At 43.6% G+C, this 26,817-nt stretch overlaps 1 protein-coding gene across 16 annotated transcripts in view; it reads right to left on the reverse strand.

The window, feature by feature from the left end:
• The window catches only part of FAXC (failed axon connections homolog, metaxin like GST domain containing), a 120,795-nt gene extending 94,461 nt beyond the window's left edge, over positions 1 to 26,334 (reverse strand). For 10 of the 16 annotated variants that reach the window (XR_012324761.1, XR_012324762.1, XR_012324763.1 and 7 more), the window contains exons 1-3: positions 20,890 to 21,466; positions 18,533 to 18,700; positions 15,491 to 15,626 (exon numbers count right to left, since the gene is read on the reverse strand). Coding sequence is in view for 7 of the 16 variants with exons in the window: in XM_073789452.1 (XP_073645553.1) it covers positions 15,491 to 15,626; positions 18,533 to 18,700; positions 20,890 to 21,155 (570 nt within the window). In the remaining 9 variants the exon portion in view is untranslated. Of the gene's footprint in view, positions 1 to 15,490; positions 15,627 to 18,532; positions 18,701 to 20,889; positions 21,467 to 21,486; positions 21,912 to 26,241 lie in introns of those variants that run through there. The other 6 variants (XM_073789456.1, XM_073789454.1, XM_033867577.2 and 3 more) reach the window with 6 other exon arrangements.
• Between the last annotated feature and the right edge of the window lie 483 nt (positions 26,335 to 26,817).

The following is a 26,817-nucleotide window of genomic DNA, read 5'->3' on the forward strand; positions in this document are numbered from 1 at the left end:
AAATGAATAAACAAATTCTGGTGTAACCTTACCATGGAATACTACTCAGCAATAAAGAGGAATGAACTATCGATACACACACAATGAATTTGGTAGAGAACAATGGGGACTTTAACTGTTCTCTGACTCTTGGTGTCTTGATTTCTTATCTCGTTGATTATTCTAAAGAAATTCATTCTAGGCCTAAGCCTGGAAAAGGGAGTTATTGGGGCTGCTGCTAGCCACATTGTTTTTGTGCAATTTGGAAAATGGAGCTTCCTCTGGGTGGATACAGTCCATGCCAGGATTCACAGCTTGGCAAGAGGTGGGTCCAGATTTTGCCCCCACTCCTTGGCCAGGCACTGTTGTGCAGTGAACAACCTGCACAACTATACATGGCAGCCCTACACATTACTCCTGAAGTTGAGAAATGTCAAGTTTTAAAAGTTGCTAGTACATCTGACATTTTTATAATTTGTACACTAAAGATGTGAATTTACCATATAACATAGTATCTGTTTCAGACTGCTCTTGATACCACCCATATCCTCCTTCCACATCACCTCTAGACTCTTGTCGTTCACAGATGGATTCTATCCTGCACACCAACATCAGAGGGAGCTGTCTGTAGTGCAAGTAAGGTGCAGGACCTCTGTTGCTCAAAATTACCCAACGGCTTTAATGGGTCTAGTCTAACCCCCTTCACAAAGCAGTCTAGGCCCATACCATCTAATCGCCACCCACCTGCCCAGCCTCCCTGCTGCCAGTGCCTCTGATTTCCTGAATTCCAACTGCCCACCCCTAACCAAGTCAAAGTCCTGCCATCTCTCTGACTTTGTATACTCCTGTACCTTGTACAGGAATCTCTTTGCCCATCCTCTGCAAGTCCTATCAATCCTAAAAAATTCAGTTCAAATTTCACCTGTTGGTGAACCACTTCCTCAAGGCACAACCATTATCTGCCTTTCCTCCATGCTTCCACTGTGCAGTGTATATTCCCCTCCCCTTTCAGAATTGCTGTTTATACATCTGCCCTTCCCTCTAGTCCATTCCTTCCCTGAGGACTTGGTACATTTTTATCTAGACCATTTTTTTTAATTGGGGTAATAAAAATCAGTGATGAACTCTTATGGGAATGAAAGTTCTACTAGGTTTTCATCATCAAAATTTTTTTTTTCCTTACTGGATAAAAAAAGCAGGAGACAACATTTTAGAGATACTATGAGTATATCTAAAAATTAGATGAATTCAAAAAATATTTTTAAAAAGAAACATAAAAATGTCCAAAGTAATTGTCAAAACTATGTGTGAGAGCCAGGTGATCTTTTTCCATGAATTTCAATTTTTCTGAATGTGGTTATATTACTTTTTAAATAAATAGATATAATTTTTAAATAATACTTAATTTTCCTTAACTTCCTTAAATATACTAAAGAACTCCTGGTCTATTTTTATCTAAGCAATTGGGGTCTGACTGGCCCACCAAGAGTAGTTTCTGAAAGTAATTTGGAGAAGAAAGATGAAGAGGTAAATCCTCTTTACCTCTTTTCCAAGCTGATGTTTCCCCCTGCAAGTCTGTCCTAGATGAGTTGAATGCATCTACACTTACACTACATTATTAGCACAGCAGTGAAAACAATAGGCTTTGGGTTTAAAAATCTGGCTCCCTCATTTAGTCACTCTGTGACCTTGGACCTCCCTGGTCTCCCTTAATCCCCCCTGGGCTCATCTATATAATGGGGATAATAACAGTTGCTTGAATTAAATGAGAAAATGCACACCAAGTGTTTGACAGAGTGCCTTCGTCAGAAGTATTAACATCACTATCACCATTTCAAAATGGAGAACTTGAGGCCTTAAAAGAAAATCCCAGAGTCTTGGGAAACTGACATGCTACACTGGCCACAGCGCCCCCAACTTTTCAGCTTAATTTATATCCATTACATTCACTGCACCTCTGGAACCATCTTGAAAGGTCTCCCACTGGCTAAATTTGAGATAATTTGAGCAACTTTTGTGGATTATAACACGATGAAAAAAATTCACGCGGGCTTCCCTGGTGGCGCAGTGGTTGAGAGTCCGCCTGCCGATGCAGGGGACACGGGTTCGTGCCCCGGTCCGGAAAGATCCCACATGCCGCGGAGCGGATGGGCCCATGAGCCATGGCCGCTGAGCCTGCGCGTCCGGAGCCTGTGCTCCGCAACGGGAGAGGCCACAACAGTGAGAGGCCCGCGTACCGCAAAAATAATAATAATAATAATAAATTCACGCAACCACTATTGTGAATAAGAAATACAGGCATTAGTCCCTGCCCCTGGTTCCCAGCACAGAGCTCCTAAAGCCCTTACACATTCCTAAGTGACAGGAGCAATAGGAGCACCGCTTGTTCTAAGGAGGTGAGTCTGCGGAGGCGCCTGGGTGAGCTGGTCACCAGAAAGACCAAGTCGCAATTAGAAGCTTAGCGCTTTCAAACCCCTCCCCCGTCCTCCAGAGAGGTCTTGGACATGGAGTTATCAACTGATCGTCTCTACATGAGGAAGTCTCCACAAAATCCCCAAAGTATCGGGTTTGGAGGGCTTCCAGGTTGGTGAACACCACCACACTGGGAGGGTGACACCCTCAACTCCACGGGGACAGAAGCTGCTACACTCAGGACCCTCCCAAACCTCACTCTTCATCTGGCTGTTCATCTGTACCTCTTATCATATCCTCTAATAAACTGGTAAATGTAAGTAATTGTTTCCCTGAGTTCTGTGAGCTGCTCTAGCAAATTAATCAGACCTAAGGAGGGGTCATTAAAACCTCTGATCTACAGTCGGTTGGTCAGAAGCACAGGTGACAATCAGGGCTTGCAACTGGCATCTGGGGGTTGGGGTAGGGGTGCAGTCTTGTGGGACTGAGTCCTTAACCTGTGAGATCTGATACTATCTCTGGGTAGTGTCAGAATTGAATTAAATTGTAGGATGTCCAGCTGGTGTCAGTGAATCACTTGGTGCGGGGAAAAGACTCCACACATCTGACCATAAATGTCAGAAATGACGTGTTTCATGTGAGTAGTAAACGATACTCATGGGGAGAAACACACCGGAGGGAGGAACTGGTTTTCCCTACACAGGAAGGAAGAATCTGAGTACTTCCCTTTACAAGTAGTTTTGTAGAAGAATGTCCTTCTTTTTTGGAGATGCATGCTGAAGAATTGAGGGGCGAACTGTCATGATTCTTACAGATTATGTTCAAATGTTGCATCAAAAAAATTATTCATAAAGGTATATACAAAGAGAAATAAAGAAGGCAACATGCTACCAATTGGCGAATCTAGGTGAAGAGTATATGGATGTTCATTGTATTATTCTTTTAACTTGTCTGTTAAAAAAAATTAGAAAAATTTTGAAAATAGAAAAATTCTGAAATAAAAAGATGGTGGAGGTGGTGTACAGACAAAAACAGCAAATAAATAGAACATCAGAAGTTAGGGGAAAGACCAGCTTCTGTTTCCTAACCTCGTAACCTCACAATACCTATTTTTAGCTTCTATATTCAAAATGTTAAATCACGATTGTTCAATCTTAACATGTAAAAGGCTAATTTAATCCTTGCTCAAGAAAGGGAGGACTGCAAGATTGGAACCAAGATGGCAGAGTAGAAGGACATGCTCTCACTCCCGCTTGCAAGAACACCAGAATCACAACTAGCTGCTGGACAATCATCAACAGGAAGACACTAGAACTCAACAAAAAAGATACCCCACATCCAAAGACAAAGGAGAAGCCTCAATGAGACGGTAGGAGGGGTGTAATCACAGCAAAATCAAATCCCATAACTGTTGGGTGGGTGACTCACAGACTGGAGAACACTTATACCACAGAAGTCCACCCACTGGAGTGAAGGTTCTGAGCCCCACGTCAGGATTCCCAACCTGGGGTTCCTGCAAGGGGAGGAGGAATTCCTAGAGAATCAGACTTTAAAGGCTAGTGGGATTTGTTGGAAGACTTCGACAGGACTGGGGGAAACAGAGACTCCACTCTTGGAGGGCACACACAAAGTAGTGTGCACATCGGGACCCAGGGGAAGGAGAAGTGAACCCAGGGGAGACTGAACCAGACCCACCTACTAGTGTTGGAGGGTGTCCTGCAGAGGCGGGGTGGCTGTGGCTCACCATGGGGACAAGAACACTGGCAGCAGAAGTTCTGGGAAGTACTCCTTGGCGTGAGCCCTCCCAGAGTCTGCCATTAGCCCCACCAAAGAGCCCAGGTAGGCTCCACTGTTGGGTTGCCTCAGGCCAAACAACCAACAGGGAGGGAACCCAGTCCCAGCATCAGCAGTCAAGCGGATTAAAGTTTTACTGAGCTCTGCCCACCAGAGCAACAGTCAGCTCTACCCACCACCAGTCCCTCCCATCAGGAAACTTGCACAAGCCTCTTAGGTAGCCTCAGCCACCAGAGGGCAGACGGCAGAAGCAAGAAGAACTACAATCCTGCAGCCTGTGGAAAAAAAACCACATTCACAGAAAGATAGACAAGATGAAAAGGCAGAGGGCTATGTACCAGATGAAAGAACAAGGTAAAACCCTAGAAAAACAACTAAATAAAGTGGAGGTAGGCAACCTTCCAGAAAAAGAATTCAGAATAATGATAGTGAAGATGATCCAGGACCTCGGAAAAACAATGGAGGCAAAAATCGAGAAGATGCAAGAAATGTTTAACAAAGACCTAGAAGAATTAAAGAACAAACAAACAGAGATGAACAATACAATAACTGAAATGAAAACGACACTAGAAGGAATCAATAGCAGAATAACTGAGGCAGAAGAACAGATAAGTGCACTGGAAGACACAATGGTGGAATTCACTGCTGCAGAACAGAATAAAGAAAAAAGAATGAAAAGGAATGAAGACAGCCTAAGAGACCTCTGGGACAACATGAAACACAACAACATTCGCATTACAGGGGTCCCAGAAGGAGAAGAGAGAGAGAAAGGACCCGAGAAAATATTTGAAGAGATTATAATCGAAAACTTTCCTAACATGGGAAAGGAAACAGCCACCCAAGTCCAGGAAGCACAGCGAGACACATACAGGATACACCCAAGGAGAAACACGCCGAGACACATAGTAATCAAATTGGCAAAAATTAAAGAGAAAGAAAAATTATTGAAAGCAGCGAGGGAGAAATGACAAAAAACATACAACGGAACTCCCATAAGGTTAACAGCTGATTTCTCAGCAGAAACTCTACAAGCCAGAAGGGAGTGGCATGATATACTTAAAGTGATGAAAGGGAAGAACCTACAACCAAGATTGCTCTACTGGCAAGGATCTCATTCAGATTTGATGGAGAAATCAAAAGCTTTACAGACAAGCAAAAGCTAAGAGAATTCAGCACCACCAAACCAGCTCTACAACAAATGCTAAAGGAACTTCTCTAAGTGGGAAACACAAGAGAAGAAAAGGACCTACAAAAACAAACCCAAAACAAATCAGAAAATGGTCACAGGAACATAAATATCGATAATTACCTTAAACGTTAATGGATTAAACGCTCCAACCAAAAGACACAGGCTTGCTGAATGGATACAAAAACAAGACCCATATATATGCTGTCTACAAGAGACCCACTTCAGACCTAGGGACACATTCAGACTGAAAGTGAGGGGATGGAAAAAGAGATTCCATGCAAATGGAAACCAAAACAAAGCTGGAGTAGCAATACTCATATCAGATAAAATAGACTTTAAAATAAAGAATGTTATAAGAGACAAGGAAGGACACTACATAATGATCAAGGGATCAATCCAAGAAGAAGATATAACAATTATAAATATATATGCACCCAACATAGGAGCACCTCAAAACATAAAGCAACTGCTAACAGCTATAAAACAGGAAATTGACAGTAACACAATAATAGTGGGGGACTTTAACACCTCACTTATACCAATGGACAGATCATCCAAAATGAAAATAAATAAGGAAACAGAAGCTTTAAATGACACAATAGACCAGATAGATTTAATTGATATTTATGGGACATTCCATCCAAAAACAGCAGATTACACTTTCTTCTCAAGTGTGCACGGAACATTCTCCAGGATAGATCACATATTGGGTCACAAGTCAAGCCTCAGTAAATTTAAGAAAATTGAAATCATATCAAGCATCTTTTCTGACCACAACACTATGAAATTAGAAATGAATTACAGGGAAAAAAACATAAAAAACACAAACACATGGAGGTTAAACAATATGTTACTAAATAACCAAGAGATCACTGAAGAAATCAAAGTGGAAATCAAAAAATACCTAGAGACAAATGACAATGAAAACACCATGATCCAAAACCTATGGGATGCAGCAAAAGCAGTTCTAAGAGGGAAGTTTATAGCTATACAAGCCTAGCTCAAGAAACAAGAAAAATCTCAACTAAAGAATCTAACCTTACACCTAAGGGAACTAGAGAAAGAAGAACAAACAAAACCCAAAGTTAGCAGAAGGAAAGAAATCATAAAGATCAGAGCAGAAATAAATGAAATAGAAACAAAGAAAACAATAGCAAAGATCAATAAAACTAAAAGCTGGTTCTTTGAGAAGATAAACAAAATTCATAAACCATTAGCTGGACTCATCAAGAAAAAGAGGGAGAGGACTCAAATTAACAAAATTAGAAATGAAAAAGGAGAAGTTACAACAGACACCACAGAAATACAAAGCATCCTAAGAGACTACTACAGCCAACTCTATGCCAATAAAATGGACAAGCTGGAAGAAATGGACAAATTCTTAGAAAGGTATAACTTTCCAAGAGTGAACCAGGAAGAAACATAAAATATGAACAGAACAATCACAAGGAATGAAATTGAAATGGTGATTAAAAATCTTCCAACAAACAAAAGTCCAGGACCAGATGGCTTCACAGGGGAATTCTATCAAACATTTAAAGAAGATCTAACAACCATCCTTCTCAAACTCTTCCAAAAACTTACAGAGGAAAGAAGACTTCCAAACGCATTCTATGAGGCCACCATCACCCTGATACCAAAACCAGACAAAGATACTACAAAAAAAGAAAATTACAGACCAATATCACTGATGAATACAGATGCAAAAATCCTCAACAAAATACTAGAAAACAAAATCCAACAACACATTAAAAGCATCATACACCATGATCAACTGGGATTTATCCCAGGGATGCAAGGATTCTCCAATATATGCAAATCAATCAATGTGATACACCATATTAACAAATTGAAGAATAAAAACCATATGATCATCTCAATAGATGCAGAAAAAGTTTTTGACAAAATTCAACACCCATTTATGATAAAAACTCTCCAGAAAGTGGGCATAGAGGGAACCTACCTCAACATATTAAAGGCCATATACGACAAACCCACAGCAAACATCATTCTCAATGGTGAAAAACTGAAAGCATTTCCTCTAAGATCAGGAACAAGACAAGGATGTCCACTCTTGCCACTATTATTCAACATAGTTTTGGAAGTCCTAGCCACGGCAATCAGAGAAGAAAAAGAAATAAAAGGAATACAAATTGGAAAAGAAGAAGTAAAACTGTCACTGTTTGCATTTGACATGATACTATATATAGAGCATCCTAAAGATGCCACCAGAAAACTACTAGAGCTAATCAATGACTCTGGTAAAGTTTCAGGATACAAAATTAATGCACAGGGGCTTCCCTGGTGGCTCAGTTGCTGAGAGTCCGCCTGCCGATGCAGGGGACACGGGTTCGTGCCCCGGTCCGGGAAGATCCCACATGCCGCAGAGCGGCTAGGCCTGTGAGCCATGGCCGCTGAGCCTGCGCGTCCGGAGCCTGTGCTCCGCAACGGGAGAAGCCACAACAGTAAGAGGCCTGCGTACTGCAAAAAAAAAAAAAAATTCATGCACAGAAATCTCTTGCATTCCTTTACACTAATGATGAAAAACCTAAAAGAGAAATTAAGGAAACACTCCCATTTACCATTGCAACAAAAACAATAAAATACCTTGGAATAAACCTACCTCGGGAGACAAAAGACCTGTATGCAGAAAACTGTAAGACACTGATGAAAGAAATTAAAGATGATACCAACAGATGGAGAGATATACCATGTTCTTGGATTGGAAAAATCAATATTGTGAAAATGACTATACTACCCAAAGCAATCTACAGATTCAATGCAATCCCTATCAAATTACCAATGGCATTTTTTACAGAACTAGAACAAAAAATCTTAAAATTTGTATGGAGACATAAAAGACCCCGAATAGCCGAAGCAGTCTTGAGGGAAGAAAACAGAGCTGGAGAAATCAGACGCCCTGACTTCAGACTATACTATAAAGCTACAGTAATCAAGACAATATAGTACTGGCACAAAAACAAAAACATAGATCAATGGAACAAGTTAGAAAGCCCAGAGATAAACCCATGCACCTATGGTCAACTAATCTGTGACAAAGGAGGCAAGGATATACAATGGAGAAGACAGTCTCTTCAATAAGTGGTGCTGGGAAAACTGGACAACTACATGTAAAAGCATGAAATTAGAACACTCCCTAACACCATACACAAAAATAAACTCAAAATGGATTAGAGACCTAAATGTAAGACCGGACACAATAAAACTCTTAAAGGAAAACATAGGAAGAACACTCTTTGACATAAACCATAGCAAGATCTTTTTTGATCCACCTCCTAGAGTAATGGAAATAAAAACAAAAATAAACAAATGGGACCTAATGAAACTTCAAAGCTTTTGCACAGCAAAGGAAACCATAAACAAGATGAAAAGACAACCCTCAGAATGGGAGAAAATATTTGCAAACCAATCAACAGACAAAGGATTAATCTCCAAAATATATAAACAGCTCATGCAGCTCAATATTAAAAGAACAAACAACCTAATCCAAACATGGGCAGAAGACCTAAATAGACATTTCTCCAAAGAAGACATACAGATGGCCAAAAAGCACATGAAAAGCTGCTCAACATCACTAATCATTAGAGAAATGCAAATCAAAACTACTATGAGGTATCACCTCACACCAATTAGAATGGGTATCATCAGAAAATCTACAAACAACAAACGCTGGAGAGGGTGTGGAGAAAAGGGAACCCTCTTGCACTGTTGGTGGGAATGTAAATTGACACAGCCACTATGGAGAACAGTATGGAAGTTCCTTAAAAAACAAAAATAGAACTACCATATGACCCAGTAATCCCACTACTGGGCATATACCCTGAGAAAACCATAATTCAAAAAGACACATGCACCCCAATGTTCACTGCAGCACTATTTACAATAGCCAGGTCATGGAAGCAATCTAAATGCCCATCAACAAATGGATAAAGAAGATGTGATACATATATACAATGGAATATTACTCATCCTTAAAAAGGAACGTTACTGGGTCATTTGTTGAGACGTGGATGGATCTAGAGACTGTCATACAGAGTAAAGTAAGTCAGAAAAAGAAAAACAAATATCGTATATTAACGCATATATGTGGAACCTAGAAAAATGGTACAGATGAACAGGTTTGCAGGGCAGAAATTGAGACACAGATGTAGAGAACAAATGTATGGACACCAAGAGGGGAGAACCGCGGGGGGGTGGGGATGGTGGTGTGTTGAATTGGGCGATTGGGATTGACATGTATACACTGATGTGTATAAAATGGATGACTAATAAGAACCTGCTGTATAAAAAAATAAATAAAATAAAATTCAAACATTAAATAAATAAATAAATTTTTTAAAAAAAGAAGTTAGGGCTAAGAGCCAAAGCAGAGAGTTCCAAAGGAGCCATTTTCCTTCTTTTCTATTTCTCGTATTTAAAAAGAATGACTGTGTCAAATACATGCTTCTTTTACAACCAGTTATGGCAAACCATGTCTTTATGTATGTATGTCTAAAGACAAGTATGGAAAGATGGTCGGAAGAGTTAGTGATGATAATCTCCTGCTAGTAGAATGTCAGGCGATTTTCATTTTCCCCTTACACTTTTCTGTAGTGTTTGAAATTCTTATAAGGACCTTATGTCATCTATATGTAATCAGGAAAAAAACAAAGAAACAGTAAATCCATTTTTAGTTTGAAAAAAAATTAGCCATATCTGCAGGACTCCTTGTACACTTTTCGCAACTTCCTATGAATCTATAATTATAACAAAATGAAAAGTTCTAAAAATTGACCCACCAATATTTATATTCTGATTTTAAAAAGATAATAACTGTAACCAACACAACAGGCTTTTTAAGAAAACCCTTGTGAGTTCCCAGTAATGGTCATCAAATACTCATATCCATCTCATTTATGTTAAAAAATAAAAAAGCTTCAAATATAAAGTCGTGCTCTTGAGCTTCCCTGGTGGCGCAGTGGTTGAGAGTCCGCCTGCCGATGCAGGGGACACGGGTTCGTGCCCCGGTCCGGGAGGATCCCACATGCCGCGGAGCGGCTGGGCCCGTGAGCCATGGCCGCTGAGCCTGCGCGTCCGGAGCCTGTGCTCCCCAACGGGAGAGGCCACAACAGGGAGAGGCCCGCGTACCACAAAAACAAAAAACAAAAAAAAACAACGGTACTTAAAGTCGTGCTCTTAGGAAGATGATATTTTAATCTTTTTTTTAAAAGGTACAGGACACAGGAGGGGAAGAGGGTAGAGCTCCCTGGGTCTATGACAGAATACCTCTCTACTGATCCTCCAAGCAATGAGCCCCACCAGCACTTCCCAGGAACCACCTACATGCACACAAACCCTCGCTGACGGCACACGGGTCTCAAGGCATCGTCCCTCCCCCCCCCCCCCCCCCCCGCTGCCCTCCCCGGGGACTCAGGGCATCCCTTTCTAAGCCACAGAACCATTTTCCTGTTACCTACCCCGCTGAACACTCCCTTCGTCTATTTTCCATAGAGACCTCACAGAAGAAAAAACACTCCTTTCCTAAAAAATATACTTAACAAGAAATACTAATTTTGGAAGGGGGTAAGCAGTCCCCTTCTCGAAAGCCTCTCCAGGCTTCATAGCAAGGCATGTATCCAGTTGTTCCAGTTATACTAACTAAAAGCAGTATATGCACCGACTGCGTAACCGTTACTGCGTAACCGTTACTGCGTAACCGTTACTGCGTAACCGTTACTGCGTAACCGTTACTGCGTAACCGTTACTGCGTAACCGTGCAGCAACATGCTCTGAAACATGACCAGAGGTGTCAGGCTGCTGGCAGAGACAAGGCTGGGGCAATCAGTGCTTGATGGCTTGAAGGCAAGAAAGGAAAGGGCACCACAGCCTGGCAGCTGCTGCAGCCGCTGCCAACTGCAAGAGGACTTCAGCAAGGGTGGGAGGCACAGGAGATCCAGAAAGCCACCAGAGGCTGCAGAGCACGAAACTCAGGTTTGGGGCCCTAACTGCCCCAAAGCTGTCCTAGCTAAATGCAGCGATCTGGTGGGGAGTGACAACGGCCCAGAGACAGGCAGCCGCAGGAAGCAGTCTCTTCCCTCAACGTGAGTCCCTCAGTGACACACATCTTCAAGTGCTGACAGCCAACACCGAGCTGAACAAGGATCTCTCAAATCCGATCCAATGTATGTAGATGATTCAAGCCTTGTCTGGTCTTTTGCTATTTTCTCCTCCATTGCTGGCTTAGAAAGTCCTGAATAATCTCCCTGCTTCTCTGTCCAGACTGACCCCTTGCATTCCAGTTCCCCGTCATAAAGACCCTTTTTCTGTTCTCCAAACACCTCATGCCTGTCAGATCCCTTAACTGAAGTCCAGATTCAGTGTCATATTCCCAGAGGACAACTTACCAAGCTAAGCATGTCATTCAACTGTACCAGCACTGCCTTAGGAGCATCACTGCCACACCCATGCCCTCTTCTGTACAGAAACCAGCTCAGAAAGCACAGGCCATGGGGAGGCAGGACTTGGGGGGTAATATCATTAGCAGGGTGCCAAAACCCTGGCTGGGTGAGGAACCTTCCCCCTCCAACCTCCCAGCTTCTCTGCTTCCTGCTAAGAAGACCACCCCTCCCTATGCTGTTTCTTTGTAAGAGCTTAAAGGTGAACCTCTGACCAGTGGGAGCCATTTGGAGGAGTGGCAGCAGACTGGAGGAACCACAGTGGTGTGGGGATGCCTGGGGCTCACCTCCTTACTTTTCTTAAACTCCTTCAGAGGTACACAACCTGTGTCCTAAGCTTTAGCCTTTGCCCAGTGCAAATTCCTGGGCAGGGAAGCTGACATCCCTAGTAAAAGGAGACCTCAAACCAAAATAACTAGACACCTGAGGGGTACAGTTACTGTAAGAGAAGGGCAACAGATAATATATACAACATGAGGCAGAATGATTGGGACAGACCGAAAAATTTAATTAGCATAAGAAATATCCTCCAAGGGATAAAGGAAGAGATTGTAATACAAACCAAGGGAAAATGTTAAGAAGAAAAATGTAGAAGTTAAACACAATGGATGAGATAAATAATAGGATGGATACAAGAAGAGAACAGAGGGATGCAATGGAAGCTCAGAAAGACGAATTCTCCAAGAAGGAAGAAGAAAAGAATAAAGAGATAGGTTCAGAAACACATAAAATAATAGCAGAGATTCCAGGATCCAGATAATCAGGAATAGAAAAGAAGAAGGAGAAACAAACAAACAAAAAAGAAAAGGAGGGCTTCCCTGGTGGCGCAGTGGTTAAGAGTCCACCTGCCAATGCAGGGGACACGGGTTCAAGCCCTGGTCCGGGAAGATCCCACATGCCGCGGAGCAACTAAGCCCATGCGCCACAACTACTGAGCCTGCACTCTAGAGCCCGCGAGCCACAACGACTGAGCCCGCGTGCCACAACTTCTGAAGCCCGCGCACCTAGAGCCCATGCTCTGCGACAAGAGAAGCCACCGCAATGAGAAGCCCCTGCTCACTGCAACTAGAGAAAGCCCGTGAGCAGCAACAAAGGCCCCATGCAGCCAAAAATAAATTAATTAAAAAAATAAAAAATAATTTTTTTAAAAAAATGAAACGTGAAGAACATTGATAATTTCTTAGAATCAAAAAGAGATTAAAGACTTCAGGTGAAAAGAGTTTATAAAGGACCAAACAAGATACATGAAGACCCACACCAAGCCAGTTATGATGACACTTAAGAATGTTGAGATTAAAAAAAAAAGAAAAGAATGTTGAGATTCAATGTGAATTCTAAAAGCTTCCAGAGAGAAAGAAAAAGATCCAGATTAACATCAGACTTTTCAATAGCAACAGCAAACCAAAATGACAATGGAGTAATATTTTCAAAGCACTGAAGGAAACGAACTCTTGACACAGAAGTATCAAATGTGCGCATAATAAAGATGTTCTTGGGCATGCAAAGCCACTGCAAGTTTGCCCCATAAAGGCTCATTCAAAATATTCATCAAGGAAGTACTCGTATAAAAAAGATAAATAAATCCTGTAGGATAAGATATATGGGAAATAAAGCTAGTCAAATAACTTGGTAAGTTTTCTGGCCTAAAAAAAGGACCATAAAAAGAGAAAGGATTTCCAAAATTCCAGAATTAAAATATCAGATAACAGCAACACACCTGGGATAAGCCCTGGGAAGAAAGAGACCCAAGGTTCACGCAAATCTACTAACAGACTTGTAGTATTAGAGGGAAAGCACAGATTTTGACCCATATAAGAAGTGAGTGGGGATAAATAAACACAAATTTGGATCTTAAGAGCAACCGCCATAACAACAAAAATAGAATTTGTTTTTAAATAACAAGAAAACATTTTTACCTATTACAAAGCAGGAAATGAGATAAAATAAAAAACAAAGTATAGTAAGGAGAAAAATATTAAATAACATGTTAGAAATATGTCCTAATAAAATAATCATTGCAAGTGAAATGGATTAAACTCACCAATTAAGGACTCTCTGATTGGTTATAACTAATACATTGCCTACAAGAGACAAATACAAAAAAAAAGTAATAATAATAGAGAAAGAGGATGAAGAAAGATATCCCAAACAAATATGAACCAAAAGAAAGCTAGAGAATCGATCTGAATATCTGATAATATAGAATTCAAGGTTAAAAAAATCATAAGGGACAGAGATGGGTATATATACCAGAAAAAGAAATAAAGCAGTAAAAGATGTGATCTTTCATAGTATGTGGACCTAACAATATAACCTCGAATAGATACATACTCTTACCTAAAGCAAGAACTGACAGAATGACAGGAAAAAAGAGAAATCAACAAATACACTTGAATATTTCAACCCAATCATTCCAGAAACTGTTAGAAGAGGCAGACAAAAAATAAAGAGAGGAGCTTCCCTGGTGGCGTAGTGGTTAAGAATCCGCCTGCCAATGCAGGGGACACGGGTTCAAGCCCTGGTTCAGGAAGGTCCCACATGCTGTGGAGCAACTAAGCCTGTGCGCCACAACTACTGAGCCTGCACGCCTAGAGCCCGTGCTCCACAACAAGAGAAGCCACCGCAATAAGAAGCCCACACACTGCAACGAAGAGTAGCCCCCGCTCGCCACAACTAGAGAAAGCCCGCGTGCAGCAATGAAGACCCAATGCAGCCAAAAATAAATAAATAAAATAAAATAATTTTTTTAATTTAAAAAACTAAATAAAAAAAAAAAACAGAGATATAACAGGTCTAAACAATACACTAAACATGCTCAAACAAGTAGATAAAGCGAGAGCTCTACTCCCAGGGAATATGATTCTATTTCCAACATTTATAAACAAGTAACCATACACTAGGCTAAAATGTCAGTGAATTCCAAGGAATTAATATCACAAAGACTACCTGCTTTGACCACAAAATTCAAAAACAATAACAAAAATCAAAGTTTTTTTTAATGCCTATGACTAGAACTTAGGTGAAAAAGAAAAACATAAGGGAATATTTTTTAAAATATAATTGAATGACAATGAAAACACAACCTGTCAAATTTGTGAGACACAGCTCAAGCATTACTCAGAGAAAAATTTATATTTTAAATGCATTCATTCCTCTGTTCCCTCTCTAAGGCTGAAATGAGCAAGTGCTTCCCTGAAAGTCACCCAAACAGAACAACGAAGCAGTAGGAAAAACTCTCACAAAATCTACAAATATCTCTTTGGTGGCCTGCTGGACGTTTGTCCCCAGGATTCATTAGAGATAAATATAATGCTTCCAACAAATAGAAACCTAAAGGAAAGAACCATGTCAGGCTCACCTTTATTTATAGGTTCCCAGTAGGCCAAACTATTAACCAAAGAATACTCTATGTCAGGAAAAAATAACATGGCCTTGAACACTACGAAAGCCCAGACCCTTGTGATCACTCGTTAAATCGGATGTAAAAAATCAACAGACTGGGATCAAGTCTCCTAAGTATCTACTAAGGACTGGGCACCACTGCTTTCATACCCACCCCTCTGGCACCAAGAGCGAGCCCTTCCCACCCTGTGAGATTAAGTACTTCCCCCCCTAGTCAATATTGCTGCCACGAGGATAAAATATATTTGCACAAAAGTACCTGATAGGGTAAGTCAGCCATCCTTAAATAAGTTTCCATTTTCAAACAGAAAGGAGATAAACTGGGGACACCATTGTTAGGTCTTGCAAACTGATGCAAAATAATAGCATCTTTGGAGTCAATCTCTTGCTGTTTCCTGTCAAAACCAAAACAGAAAAAAAAGAACAATCCACGTGTTACACATGCAGTTCCCTTAGTTCCTTAGAGGCCCCTGCTGGGCTGTAGCTCCTCAATGGACAAGCAGGTCTGTTTGTCACAGGGGCTTAACTCTCCAACAAGCACTTAGAGGGGGAAAGCTTGGTCAACACACAAGAGAACCTCACAAACTCTGCTATTACCATAACTGCAAGGGCTCAGGAGAATAACATGTCAACCTCTTTCTGGCACCTGTGGCCTATGGGCAGGATGTGTACTTTCTGGTATAGGTCCACCTCTTCTCCAGCTGGCTATGTCTACCTGCCAGGGACAAGTTGGATGGCTAAAAAGAGATATTCTGTGCTTACTGTGCATCAGGCATTGTTCTGAGGGCTTCACGGGTATTATCTCATTTAATCTTCACAATAACCTTTTGAGGTAGGTACTACCGTTATCCATGTTTTGCAGATAAGGAAACTGAGGCACAGAGAATAAACTTGCCCAAAGTGCCATTACTAGTAAACAGCAGAACTTGGTCTAAACCAGGTAGTCAGAGCCTATGTTCTTGACCACGAGGCTGTACCATGAAACAGTCCATTCATCCACAGGACCTCGGAATAACAGTGCAGATTTGCTCTGCCACGACTCAAGTCTGCAGGGAATCTGAGGCTCTGTATATTCTGGTCCCTCTTCCAAACTCTCCATGCCCTCACCTGACCTTTCACCTGTGGTGCCGAGGAACCTGGCTTCTGGTGCTCTCTTCCCCTCTACCTTCACAGGTTCCCCCCTTTCACCACACAGCATATATCCCAGTACCCCTGCCTTTTCCCTTTCTTCTGTCTCAGCCACACATCTATCTTTTCCTTTGGCTACTTTTCTGGGTGGTGAGGACTTCCCTGGTAGAGTTTTTCAATAGCCACCACATAGGAGATCAAACGCTGGATACCACTTATGGATACCTGGGGTCAAGTGCAAGCCCTACTTCCTATTGGCCACGTCACCCAAGACCTCTCCTCCTCTCTCATTTGGAAAGTGAGGACAGTACCAATTCTGCCTCAATTATCGCGAGAACTAAATAAGATAATTTCTGTAAACATTTGGTGAGTTATCAAGCATTAAGTGGTGGACTTTATTCTCATTCAAAGAGACATGGTCTTATCCCCTTAAACTAAAAAATCTCATTCCACACAGTGGCACTCATACACCACATTCGGGAACCTTTTGCAACTTCCATCTTTCACTCTACCCAACCATTTCCCAGTCAGATAAACCTCACTCTTCCCCCTTGGCCTTCCCTAAGCCTCTGGTTCCTTCACACTGTTCCTAGCGTAATCCCACACTTCCTTCTACCCAAGCAAGCAAGGGCAAGCTCTTCATATCATCATCACAACGATGCCCACTTCCTGCAGAAACTCCATTCAGTAAAACACACTCTTTTGGAGAAGTTTACCACCGGAGCGCCCTTTCCACTTACAGAGTTAAGAATGACTAAGTTTGAAAATACTAGTCAAAAGAATAAAAATATTTGCTGCCTTCTGACAATACTTGTTATAAAACAAAGGTTTTCACTTAGATGAAATGTTTGGGAGGTCAGATACTAAAATTAAGATGCCACTTAGACTATGTTTCTAAAAAGTGCAAACTGTAGCTTTGACAATTAACTGACTTTGTCCAGTCAAGTAATTCAACTCAGAGTGGTAATTTCATGTAAATTAGCCAGGCAAAAAATTTAAGAAATGAAAGAGAGGAGATAAATGTAAAATCCCCTGCTCCACTGGCCAGAACAATCTAATTCTGATGGTTAACTTGGGCCATGTCATAATAAGAATGGATGTGACCAGCATATGCCAATGACTTTGTGTACATCATACATATTAAATTATTTCATTCTGATAGTACCACTACAGAGCGGATATTGCTACAGTTTAAATTTAGAATATTATATCATACTTATATTTTACAGTAGACAAGGAAACTGAAGCTCAGAGAGGTTAAATAATTTGCCCAAGGAATACCAATTTAAGATCAAGTTGTTAATAACACTAGTTCCCAAGCTCTTAAGCACTTCGACTACAACGAAAGTGGGCAATACCTCAGTTAATTTTATTAAAGTAGCTGGCTTGACTCAGACCACGCAAGCCTGGAACTTTCTGATGAAAGTCTGTAATAATTAATGATGGCCATCTTTTATTGAATGCTTACTATAACGTCGAACTCTGGCTAAGCATTTCACATGTGTTAACTCATGCAATCACCTCTGTGAGGAAGGCTACTATTATTATTTCCATTTCACAGATGAGAAAACTGAGTAACCAAGCTTACTCTCAGGTCCAAGGTTACATGGTTGGTTAAAGGCAGAGTGAATTTGAACCCAATCTGGCTCTAGAGCCCTCCCTCCAGGTCAGGAAGCTCTCTCTGTAATTTAAGACCAGAGGAGCAGGTCATCTGGACAGCTACATTTTATAAAGTGCCCTTATAGTGAGGACTGTCTAAGAGAACACCTGTCAAGCAGCAAGACTAACCCCTACGCCCATGGTGAAGGATATCACAGATGACCATGCCTCTGTGTACGGCCGATGGGCTGTTAGTTTATAGAGATCACATGACCCATGGGCTGCTCTGATTCCCTAAGTTTTCTAGGGCAGGCTGAGCCCATGTGCCTAAAGTACAAACAAGCTATGGGTAACAAGTCATTCCTGGGTCATTCAATTTACAAACAACAACAGATTTCCAAATGCTGGACTGAATTAAAGAGATCTGCAAGGCTCTCTCCACTAGGGGAGGATAAAGTAAAGGGCTGGGACTCTATTTCTTTAAAAATACTGTGATGGGAAAAATATGAGTAAAATCCAAAATACCTACTTTGGTTATTATACTCATTAATTAAACTTCCTAAATAATTCTTACCTGGCAACTTTACTTTCCACTCTGGAGATGTACCCATAGATTAAGGTTAAGTCTACGCAGCAGGAAATCCAAGTACTGTGGTGAAGAATATGATTGCCAGTGAACTCAGCCATTTCAAGATGGATTTTCCATCCCACGTATTTCAGATTGTTTTGTGCTTTGCCTAAACTACACAAACAATTGAAACTTAGATGTCCCATCAAGTGAAGGTCTCTATCGTGTAGCTGCAAATCCCAGCGCCACATTTTCCTTGGTCTTCTTCCCCTATTCCCTCTGTGCCCCTAGCGGTTGTCAAAAACTCAGGTCTGTGCTACAGACTTGTCTTCCCTGAGCAATGCCCCAGTTCGCTTCCTCTCCGCCATCAAAACTTATTCCAGAATTGGTACTTGTTAGGAGAAAGTAGTAGAAGTGTGGGCTCCGCAGACACACATTCTCAGATTTGAATCTGGATCCTACTACTCTTACTAAGGGATCTTGGGTGAATTGCTTAACCTCTCTCAGCCTGAATTTCCTCAACTAAGAAATGGAGATCAAGCATTCAAAGGCAGTTGGCAGTTGCGAAGGTTAAATGCAATCACATAGGTAAAGCACTTCTAAGCAGAGCCACCTATTAAGGGCTCAAAAACAGGCAGCCATTTGTTTATTATTTGCATTACAACAGGGTTTCCCAACTCAGTGTAAACATCTGTCAAGAAACAAAAGTGAATAAACCAAGGATTAAAAACACTTTTTCAAGTAAGTGTCCAAGTGGGCAAGGGGCTCTTCTGGGCGCAGAGACCACACCCACCAGGGCGTGGCCTGCTCCCAAGGTCAACTCTGAGCTCCCCCACCCACCTCCCCATTTCTGCAAGGTCATTTAAGCAAGTTTGAGACTCAGTCCTGTAAAGCTGTGCCTCACTCCCTCCTCAAAGTGGAAGACTGGTGAGAAGCCACATGGTTCGGAATCCTCCAAAGGCTTTGGACTGGAATATGAATTTCAGAACAACTGGGTTACCATTTCAAGCACTGCACAAATGTTTTCGTTTTCCATATGGCTTGAAACCTAGCTTGAAATAGAGTTCTAAAACTGGAAAATATATAAAATAATCTAGAGAAATAATTCCCTTAATTTTTTTAATTTGGTTCAACTAGATTCAAGACACTGTGGTAAGTGAGAGAATTCAATGATAAGCCTAAAATAAAACTTCCCAATTATGAAAGACAATACATTTCCCCAGACCTAAATGATTTCCACTCTCTCGGAGACTAAAAATATTCAAAATACCTGTTAGGCTGCTACAGTGTCCTCTTGGGATCCCTGCAGGCCTGTTAAAGGTCACCTACCACTGTCTTTGTTTATAAACCTATTGTGTAGGATTCCCCCATGGGAAGAAGACATGAAGACACATTTTCTCACTCTTTAGAAAATATTGGCCAAGAGGGACATTCTGAGCTATTGAAAACTGCTCTTTGCTGGTCCTCCCCCCAGTGACAGAGGGCTCAAACACATGAAAATTTTAACCGTAAACTGGCATATCAATTAGCCAAACCACTGGTCCTGGCAGCCTATGGCGTTATTCTACTCAAACAAAGATCTCGTGTCCGGCTGGATGTACCAACAGCAGGGGCCTCCATTTTCTGGTATTTCCAAGTCAATCCTGTAAACATTCTGCGGCAGGCGGCAGAGGCAACTGTTTAGGGCCTGGGGCAACTCCCATGCAGGCCCATGTGCTAGTTCAGTCCTCTGGATCTCCTCCTGTTCGCACAACAATGGTATTTAAACCTGAAGCTGGTGCTTAGCTTTAGATACCAGATTAGCACATAACCGGGTTAAGGCTGCATCAAAATTGCACACTCCGCTGTGCATCCCTAAAAGGGACCCGGAGGTCTCTGAAGCTTTTGCAATTTCAGCCTTTTGATGATGCTGACACTTGGGGACGGACAGTGGAGAACTAACCTTTAAGTAAAAGATAAGGTTAGTGGTTAATATCCCAGCATTATCATCTATAAACAAATAGGGCATTGCATAAAAATGTAACTTAGTATTTCTGCAGGACCTAATTCTATTGTTGCAAACACACTGCAGTTAAGATCAGACTATTATGCTCCATAACAGCCCGGAGAATGTTTGCGTTTAGCACCGAATGATAGGGAGACAAGTGTTTTTCCCTCCCAGTACCAGTTTAATTCTCCTGTCAACTCCAAACTGCCCCTCACGGCCAGGTGACCACGGACTGCCTCTGGCGAAAGGGAAGGACAGGACTCGGGCGTTTGGGCGTTGTGACCGAGGGGCTGGCACGGGTCCCCTCTCGCGCCAACCCTGCCCTGGCCAGGTGTCCCTCTCTGCGCCCCTGCGCGGGGCCCTCTCTCCGGCTCACCTAATGACCAGGAGTTCGTGGAGCAGATACGCAGCTGCGGCCAGCAAAGCTCCCCCGGTCAAGTAAAGGGTTTTCTTCCACCAGGGATCGGAGCCCAGCCCTGCCATGATCCCACCGTAATCCTGCAAAGGGAAAGCGATGATGTCCCCATAAAAGGAGAAGGGCTCCTCGGACCCGGCCCACCAGCCGAAGAAGGAGACGCTCTGGTTCCAGCTCAGATCCACCACGCACGGCCTGGACGAGGCAAAGCCAACCCCCCAGTGCATGCTGCGCGGCTGGCTGCGGGCGCCCCTCCCAGGGCCCGCGCCGCCCGCATGGGAAGGGGCCGGCGCGGCCGGGCGCTGGCTCAGCGGCGCACTGGCGGTGCGGGCGGCGCGGGCGGCAGCGACCGAGGCGGCGGCGGAGGAAGAGGGAGGGCGCGGGCCGCGGGCGGCGGGCCTGGCCGGCGGGGCCCCGGGGCCCGGGGCGGCAGCGGCGGCCGCCGGCTCCCCCCGCAGCGGCCTCTCCGCGCCGCTCTTTGTGTCGGCGCCGGGAGAAGGCCGCGTGATGTCATTGCTCCCTGGGGCAGGGAAACAGAGGCGGGATAAAGTCACCTACCCCGCGCCCTGCCCCCGCCCCGCATCTCCGCGGTCCGGCGGCCTCCGCCCCGGCCGGAGCTGCAGGGCTGGGCGAGCCGGGCGGGCTCCGCGCCTCCAGGCGGCACGGCCGGGAACGGCTCGGCGCGCGAGGGCAGGGCTGCGGACGTGGCTGGAAATGCGGCTCCCCCCGGAGGAAGCTGCAGTCGGGCCCGGATCTCCGTCCCCCACCGCCACCCCCGGCCAGTCCTCCGCCTCCGCTCCAGCCCCTCCCGCAGGCGCGAGAGCTGGGCGCGCGCAGGACTCACCTGCGGCCGCGCGGAGCTCGGGCAGAGACACCGCCCAGCGCGAGCCGGGAACCGGGGCCCGGACAAGGTCGCGAATTACGTTGCTCCGGCCGTCAGGAAAGCGCTGTGTCTTTGCATAACTCATAAAAACACTTATCACATTACACAGTTACCTAAGTCTCGGCAGCGTGCCCACGGAGGGATGTCTGGTTTGATAAATAACAACAAAAATGTACTCTAGAGCGATTTCCCCTCCGACAGACGCAGCCCAAGTCCTAGTCTTTCCCCTTGGAAATCATTACCAGGGAACTCAGGGAATGTGGGGTGTTGCTGTTGTTTTTCCTTTCCTTTTCGGTGCAGAAAATCTGTCAAACGTGGATGTGTGTGTTTGTGTGATCAATTTTCTTCCCTTTAACATCATTTTTAATAGTTCCTATGTGCTTCATACAAGTGTATGACGTACACACAAATTTTAGCAAGAGCATGGATAGTTTAAAATCGTTTGAAGGAACGGAAAAAAAATTCAAGTGGCGGGGTGGGGGGGGGCGGCGGTTATTACTCGTAAGGTTAAAGGATGGATATAGGAAGCCTCCACGCGTTTGCGTGAGACAGCCGACATTGGAGTGAAGGGGGACACGCCCTTCTACTTCCCCTGCCGCCCCAGCTCCTTAGAACAGGCAATGAGGGCGGTCATACAGCTAATAACGTGGGGCGCGGTGCCAGCCCCCACCAGATAAGGGCAGCCAGGCTGGCGCCCAAGCACCAGCACATGAGGGGTCTCAAACACCCCTGCAGACCTCTCAGCAAGAAGCAGAGCATGCGGTTGGAAGTGAAACTTCCACGGGCAGGTTGCAAGGAGTGGAACCCAAGGGCCTGCTGGAGAGACAGAGGTGGTCACCAGACTGTCTTCCGGGGAGAGAGAGCAGGAGGCCGCATAGGAAGCAGAGTGGACAGGTTTGGGATCCGAACTAAAGGCTCTGTACAGGGAGGGGGCAAGAAGCACTGGCACCAGGGATCCTCCATTGTTCTTCCCCCATGGCATCCGCCTATGCTCCATTTAAATGTTGAGCCAGTATTTAAAGAATATCCGTTTGTACCTAATTATTGGCCTGAGTGTCTAGGTCCAGCCATGAGGACCTAGTGAGATTGTATGAAGACCTGGGGAGCCAGAGTGAGCGTCTTTACTCCACCCCTACCACCACCACAGCCAATTCTGAAAGCCTTGGCGTCATAACCATGACATTAGCTCCAAGCTAGAGGCATCTTGTTATTTTTATTTTTTCAAGAACCTTGTTTTACTAACTATTGAGGTATTACAAGAGAAAAAAAAAAAAAGGAAGGGGCTAATATTTATTGAACACCTGTCTGTCTAGTGATGATACATTTTTCAGTAACTCGCCAAAACAATCTGTGTTAAATAACTATTGGCATCCCTATTTTACAAATGAGAAAACTGAGGCTCAGAGAGGTAAGTTAACAAGCTCAAGTCCCAGAGCTAGGTAATGATAGAGCCAGGATTCAAACCCCATGTGTCCCACACCAGCAGCCCTTTGGGCTTTCCACCACCTACAATGGCTCTCATCCCAGGTACCAGTGCTGGAGTGCTGTCTATGGTATTTCTTCTTTAGGCCATCGGTCTGTGGCTCAGTCTTCTGAACCACGTCTAAATCCAATGACTACAAAGCCTCAAACGCCTGCCTGTTATGCTATCACCTTTTGAGAAAGGTAGATTTAGGCCGTTCCTTTACGCAGATATTGCTATGCCTGTGTCATGTCACTCTGCAGCCTGGCCATAATGATATGACAAGGGACAAATAAATCAGTGCTTCCTAAACTTTGTATACGTATCATCTGAGAATCTGCCACAATGATCAAAAGGGACAATTAGATCAGTGTTTCTCGAACATTACTGTGTATACAAATCACTGGGGATCTTGTTCACATGCAAATTCTGACTCAGGAGTTCTGGGGTGAGGTCTGAGATTCTGCATTTCTAACAAGCTTCCAGGTGAAGCCACACCACACTTTGATTATCAGTGGTCTAGAACACTAGCTTATGAGGGGCATCAAAAACTCTGCCCCAGGGCTTCCCTGGTGGTGCAGTGGTTGAGAGTCCGCCCGCCGATGCAGGAGACACGGGTTCGTGCCCTGGTCCGGGAAGATCCCACATGCCGTGGAGCGGCTGGGCGTGTGAGCCATGGCCACTGAGCCTGTGCATCCGGAGCCTGTGCTCCACACGGGAGAGGCCACAACAGTGAGAGGCCTGCGTACCACAAAACAAAACAAAACAAAACAAAAAAAACTCTGCCCCAGAGTGGCATGTACATATATACACTACCCAGTGTAAAACAGCTCGTTAATGGGAAGCAGCTGCATAGCACAGGGAGTTCAGCTCGGTGCTTTGTGTCCACCCAGAGGGGTGGGATAGGGAGGGTGGGAGGGAGATGCAGGAGGGAGGAGATATGGGGATATATGTATACATATAGCTGATTCACTTTGTTATAAAGCAGAAACTAACACACCATTTTAAAGCAATTATACTCCAATAAAGATGTTTTAAAAAGAAAAAAAAAGAAAAAAATGAAGCACACAAGAAAAAAGAAAACAAAAACTCTGCCCCAAAGAGACAGAACCCCATGTTGGATGGTTCCTAACCAACCCAATTAAGTCACCATTCTTGCTGAGTCTGGACACTAGACACACAGATAAAAGGGTTGGGGCAGCAGTAGAATCAGAAATGGAAAGAAAATGAATCAAGACTCAAGAAAAGCAATTAGAACAGAGAATAATGCATATGCCTTATGAGAAGCTGATCTGATGCTCAAGTTCTAGGAGCTGAGGGCGGAAGCCATGGGGCAGGAGAGGTGGGGTAGGGCCTTAGATGGAGAAGAGGGAGAAGACGGAGTATCCTGGGGGAGTAGTGACATCATGGCACCTTTTTTCAGGAACCAACACAAAGAGCATAAACAAGTGAATAAAATATTTTATAAGTTTCTTTTATCCTGGACAACATTTTCACAAGAATGTTATACTTCATGCTTCAAAATATAGCTTAAGAGATTTAAGATCCTGCTCTTGTAGTAATAAGTGGATGTGGGGTTCACTGGTGGCGCAGTGGATAAGACTCCATGCTCCCCATGCAGAGGGCCCAGGTTCGATCCCTGGTCAGGGAACTAGATCCCACATACATGCCACAACTAAGGAGCCCTGGAGCCACAACTAAGGAGCCTGCCTGCCGCAAATAAGAAGCCTGCCTCCCATAACTAAGACCCAGAGCAACCAAATAAATATTTTTTAAAAAGGTGGATGTGATGTTAGCATTATTGCTGGTTTTATATAATGAAATTTAATGTTATTTTATTAAAATATCTCTGTATTATTCAAAAAATAAAGTTTACTTGAAAATGTTACCCTGAATTTTACTGTAAAGCTTCTGCTTTCTTGGCTTGATTTGTGGAGAAGAGATCTAATACTCCCCTACCCAGATATCCAACATTATAGCTGGAAGCTTGTTGTCACCATAAGGTGACTTTGCCTATCTACTTTCTGATCCACTGGACTTGGGCATTTTATTAATCAGTATGCAACACTCAGAAAACATTTCCTGAAGATTGACTTGATGCTAAGAAAAGATATTCAAATAATAACCAGGCTCAGATAAGTGAGGGGCAATTAAGAAGGTGGGTCATGAAAGGGTTTGGAAGATTTTTAGCTTGGGCAGTGCATTAGTGTGCTAGGGCTGCTCTAACAAAGTACGACAGACTGGATGGCTTAAATAACAGAAATTTATTTCCTCACAGTTCTGGAGGCTAGATGTCTGAGATCAAGCTGTTGTCAGGGTTGATTTCTTCTAAGGCCTCTCTCCTTAGCTTGTTAATGGCCATCTTCTCCCTGTGTCTTTACATGGTCTTTTCTCTGTACGTTTGTGTCCTAATCTCCTCTTTATCTAAGGGCATCAGTCATATTGGATTACAACCACCCTAATGACCTCATTTTACCTTAATTATCCCTTTGAAGGCACTACCTCCAAATACAGTCACATTTTTAGGTACTGGACGATTAGGACTTCAACATATGGATTTTAGGGGGACACAGTTCAACCCCTAACAGCCTATTGAATGCCTAAATGGAGATGCCCGATGGCAACAGAATGTGTGGGTTTAGAAAAGAGCTTTGGGCCTGGGAATGAGACAGGTGGGGGTCATTAAAGGGTAGACATGAGAATGTGAGGGTGAATGCTAAGTGAGAAGAGACAGGGGCCAAGGACAGAGCCCTGAGAATGCCACAGTTAGAGGATGGCCAGAGGAAGATAGGACCAACCAGGAAACTGAGAAGAAAAGAGAGGCCAGGAGGGAAGCCGGACAGGTGTAGGGCCGCAGAAGCCAAGGGAAGAGGGCGTCTCAAGAAAGTGTGAGATGGGATCAATTGCATCATATGCTCCTAACAAGTCAAGTAAAATAATTTAGCCCAGCAGCGTAGACATTACTGACCTTGGCAGGCGAGCACTTTCAAGTGTCAGGGGGTCAGAAGCCAGGCTTGAAAAATGAAGGTGGGATAGTAAGTGCAGAAAACACCCACAATGAATTTGGCTGTGAAAGGAGGAAGCAAAGGTTGATCGTCAGAGAGGGGAATAAATATTTCTCCATTCTTTTTAAAAAGGGATCACATGCATTATTTTTGATATTAATACATAAACACAGTACAAAATTCAAAAGCTACAGAGAAGAATGCAATGAAAAGTCAATTTCTACCCAGATATCCCCACACACACACCAATGTCGCCTCCGGATGCACCCTGCTCCTTGCCCCAGATGCTGACCTTCATGAAGGACAGCAGCGGTTGTGGGTACCCAAGCTGCCGTCGTGGAGCTTGCCTGTGATGGAGATCAGAGGACCGGAGGGGAGTAAGGAAGGGATGACAAATCCTTAGTATCTTTTCCTGCAGAGTTGCCCCATGCTGTGTCTCTCTTCACGTGGCTCCCTCTGTGGGTTTCAGGAACTAAGTCCACACGTTTCTCCTTCAGCCAGAGGGCTGGCAATGGCTTCCTGCTGTTGCTAGAGCTGGG

This window comes from Tursiops truncatus, chromosome 12 (assembly GCF_011762595.2).
Source record: "Tursiops truncatus isolate mTurTru1 chromosome 12, mTurTru1.mat.Y, whole genome shotgun sequence".
Taxonomy (NCBI): Eukaryota; Metazoa; Chordata; class Mammalia; order Artiodactyla; family Delphinidae; genus Tursiops; species Tursiops truncatus.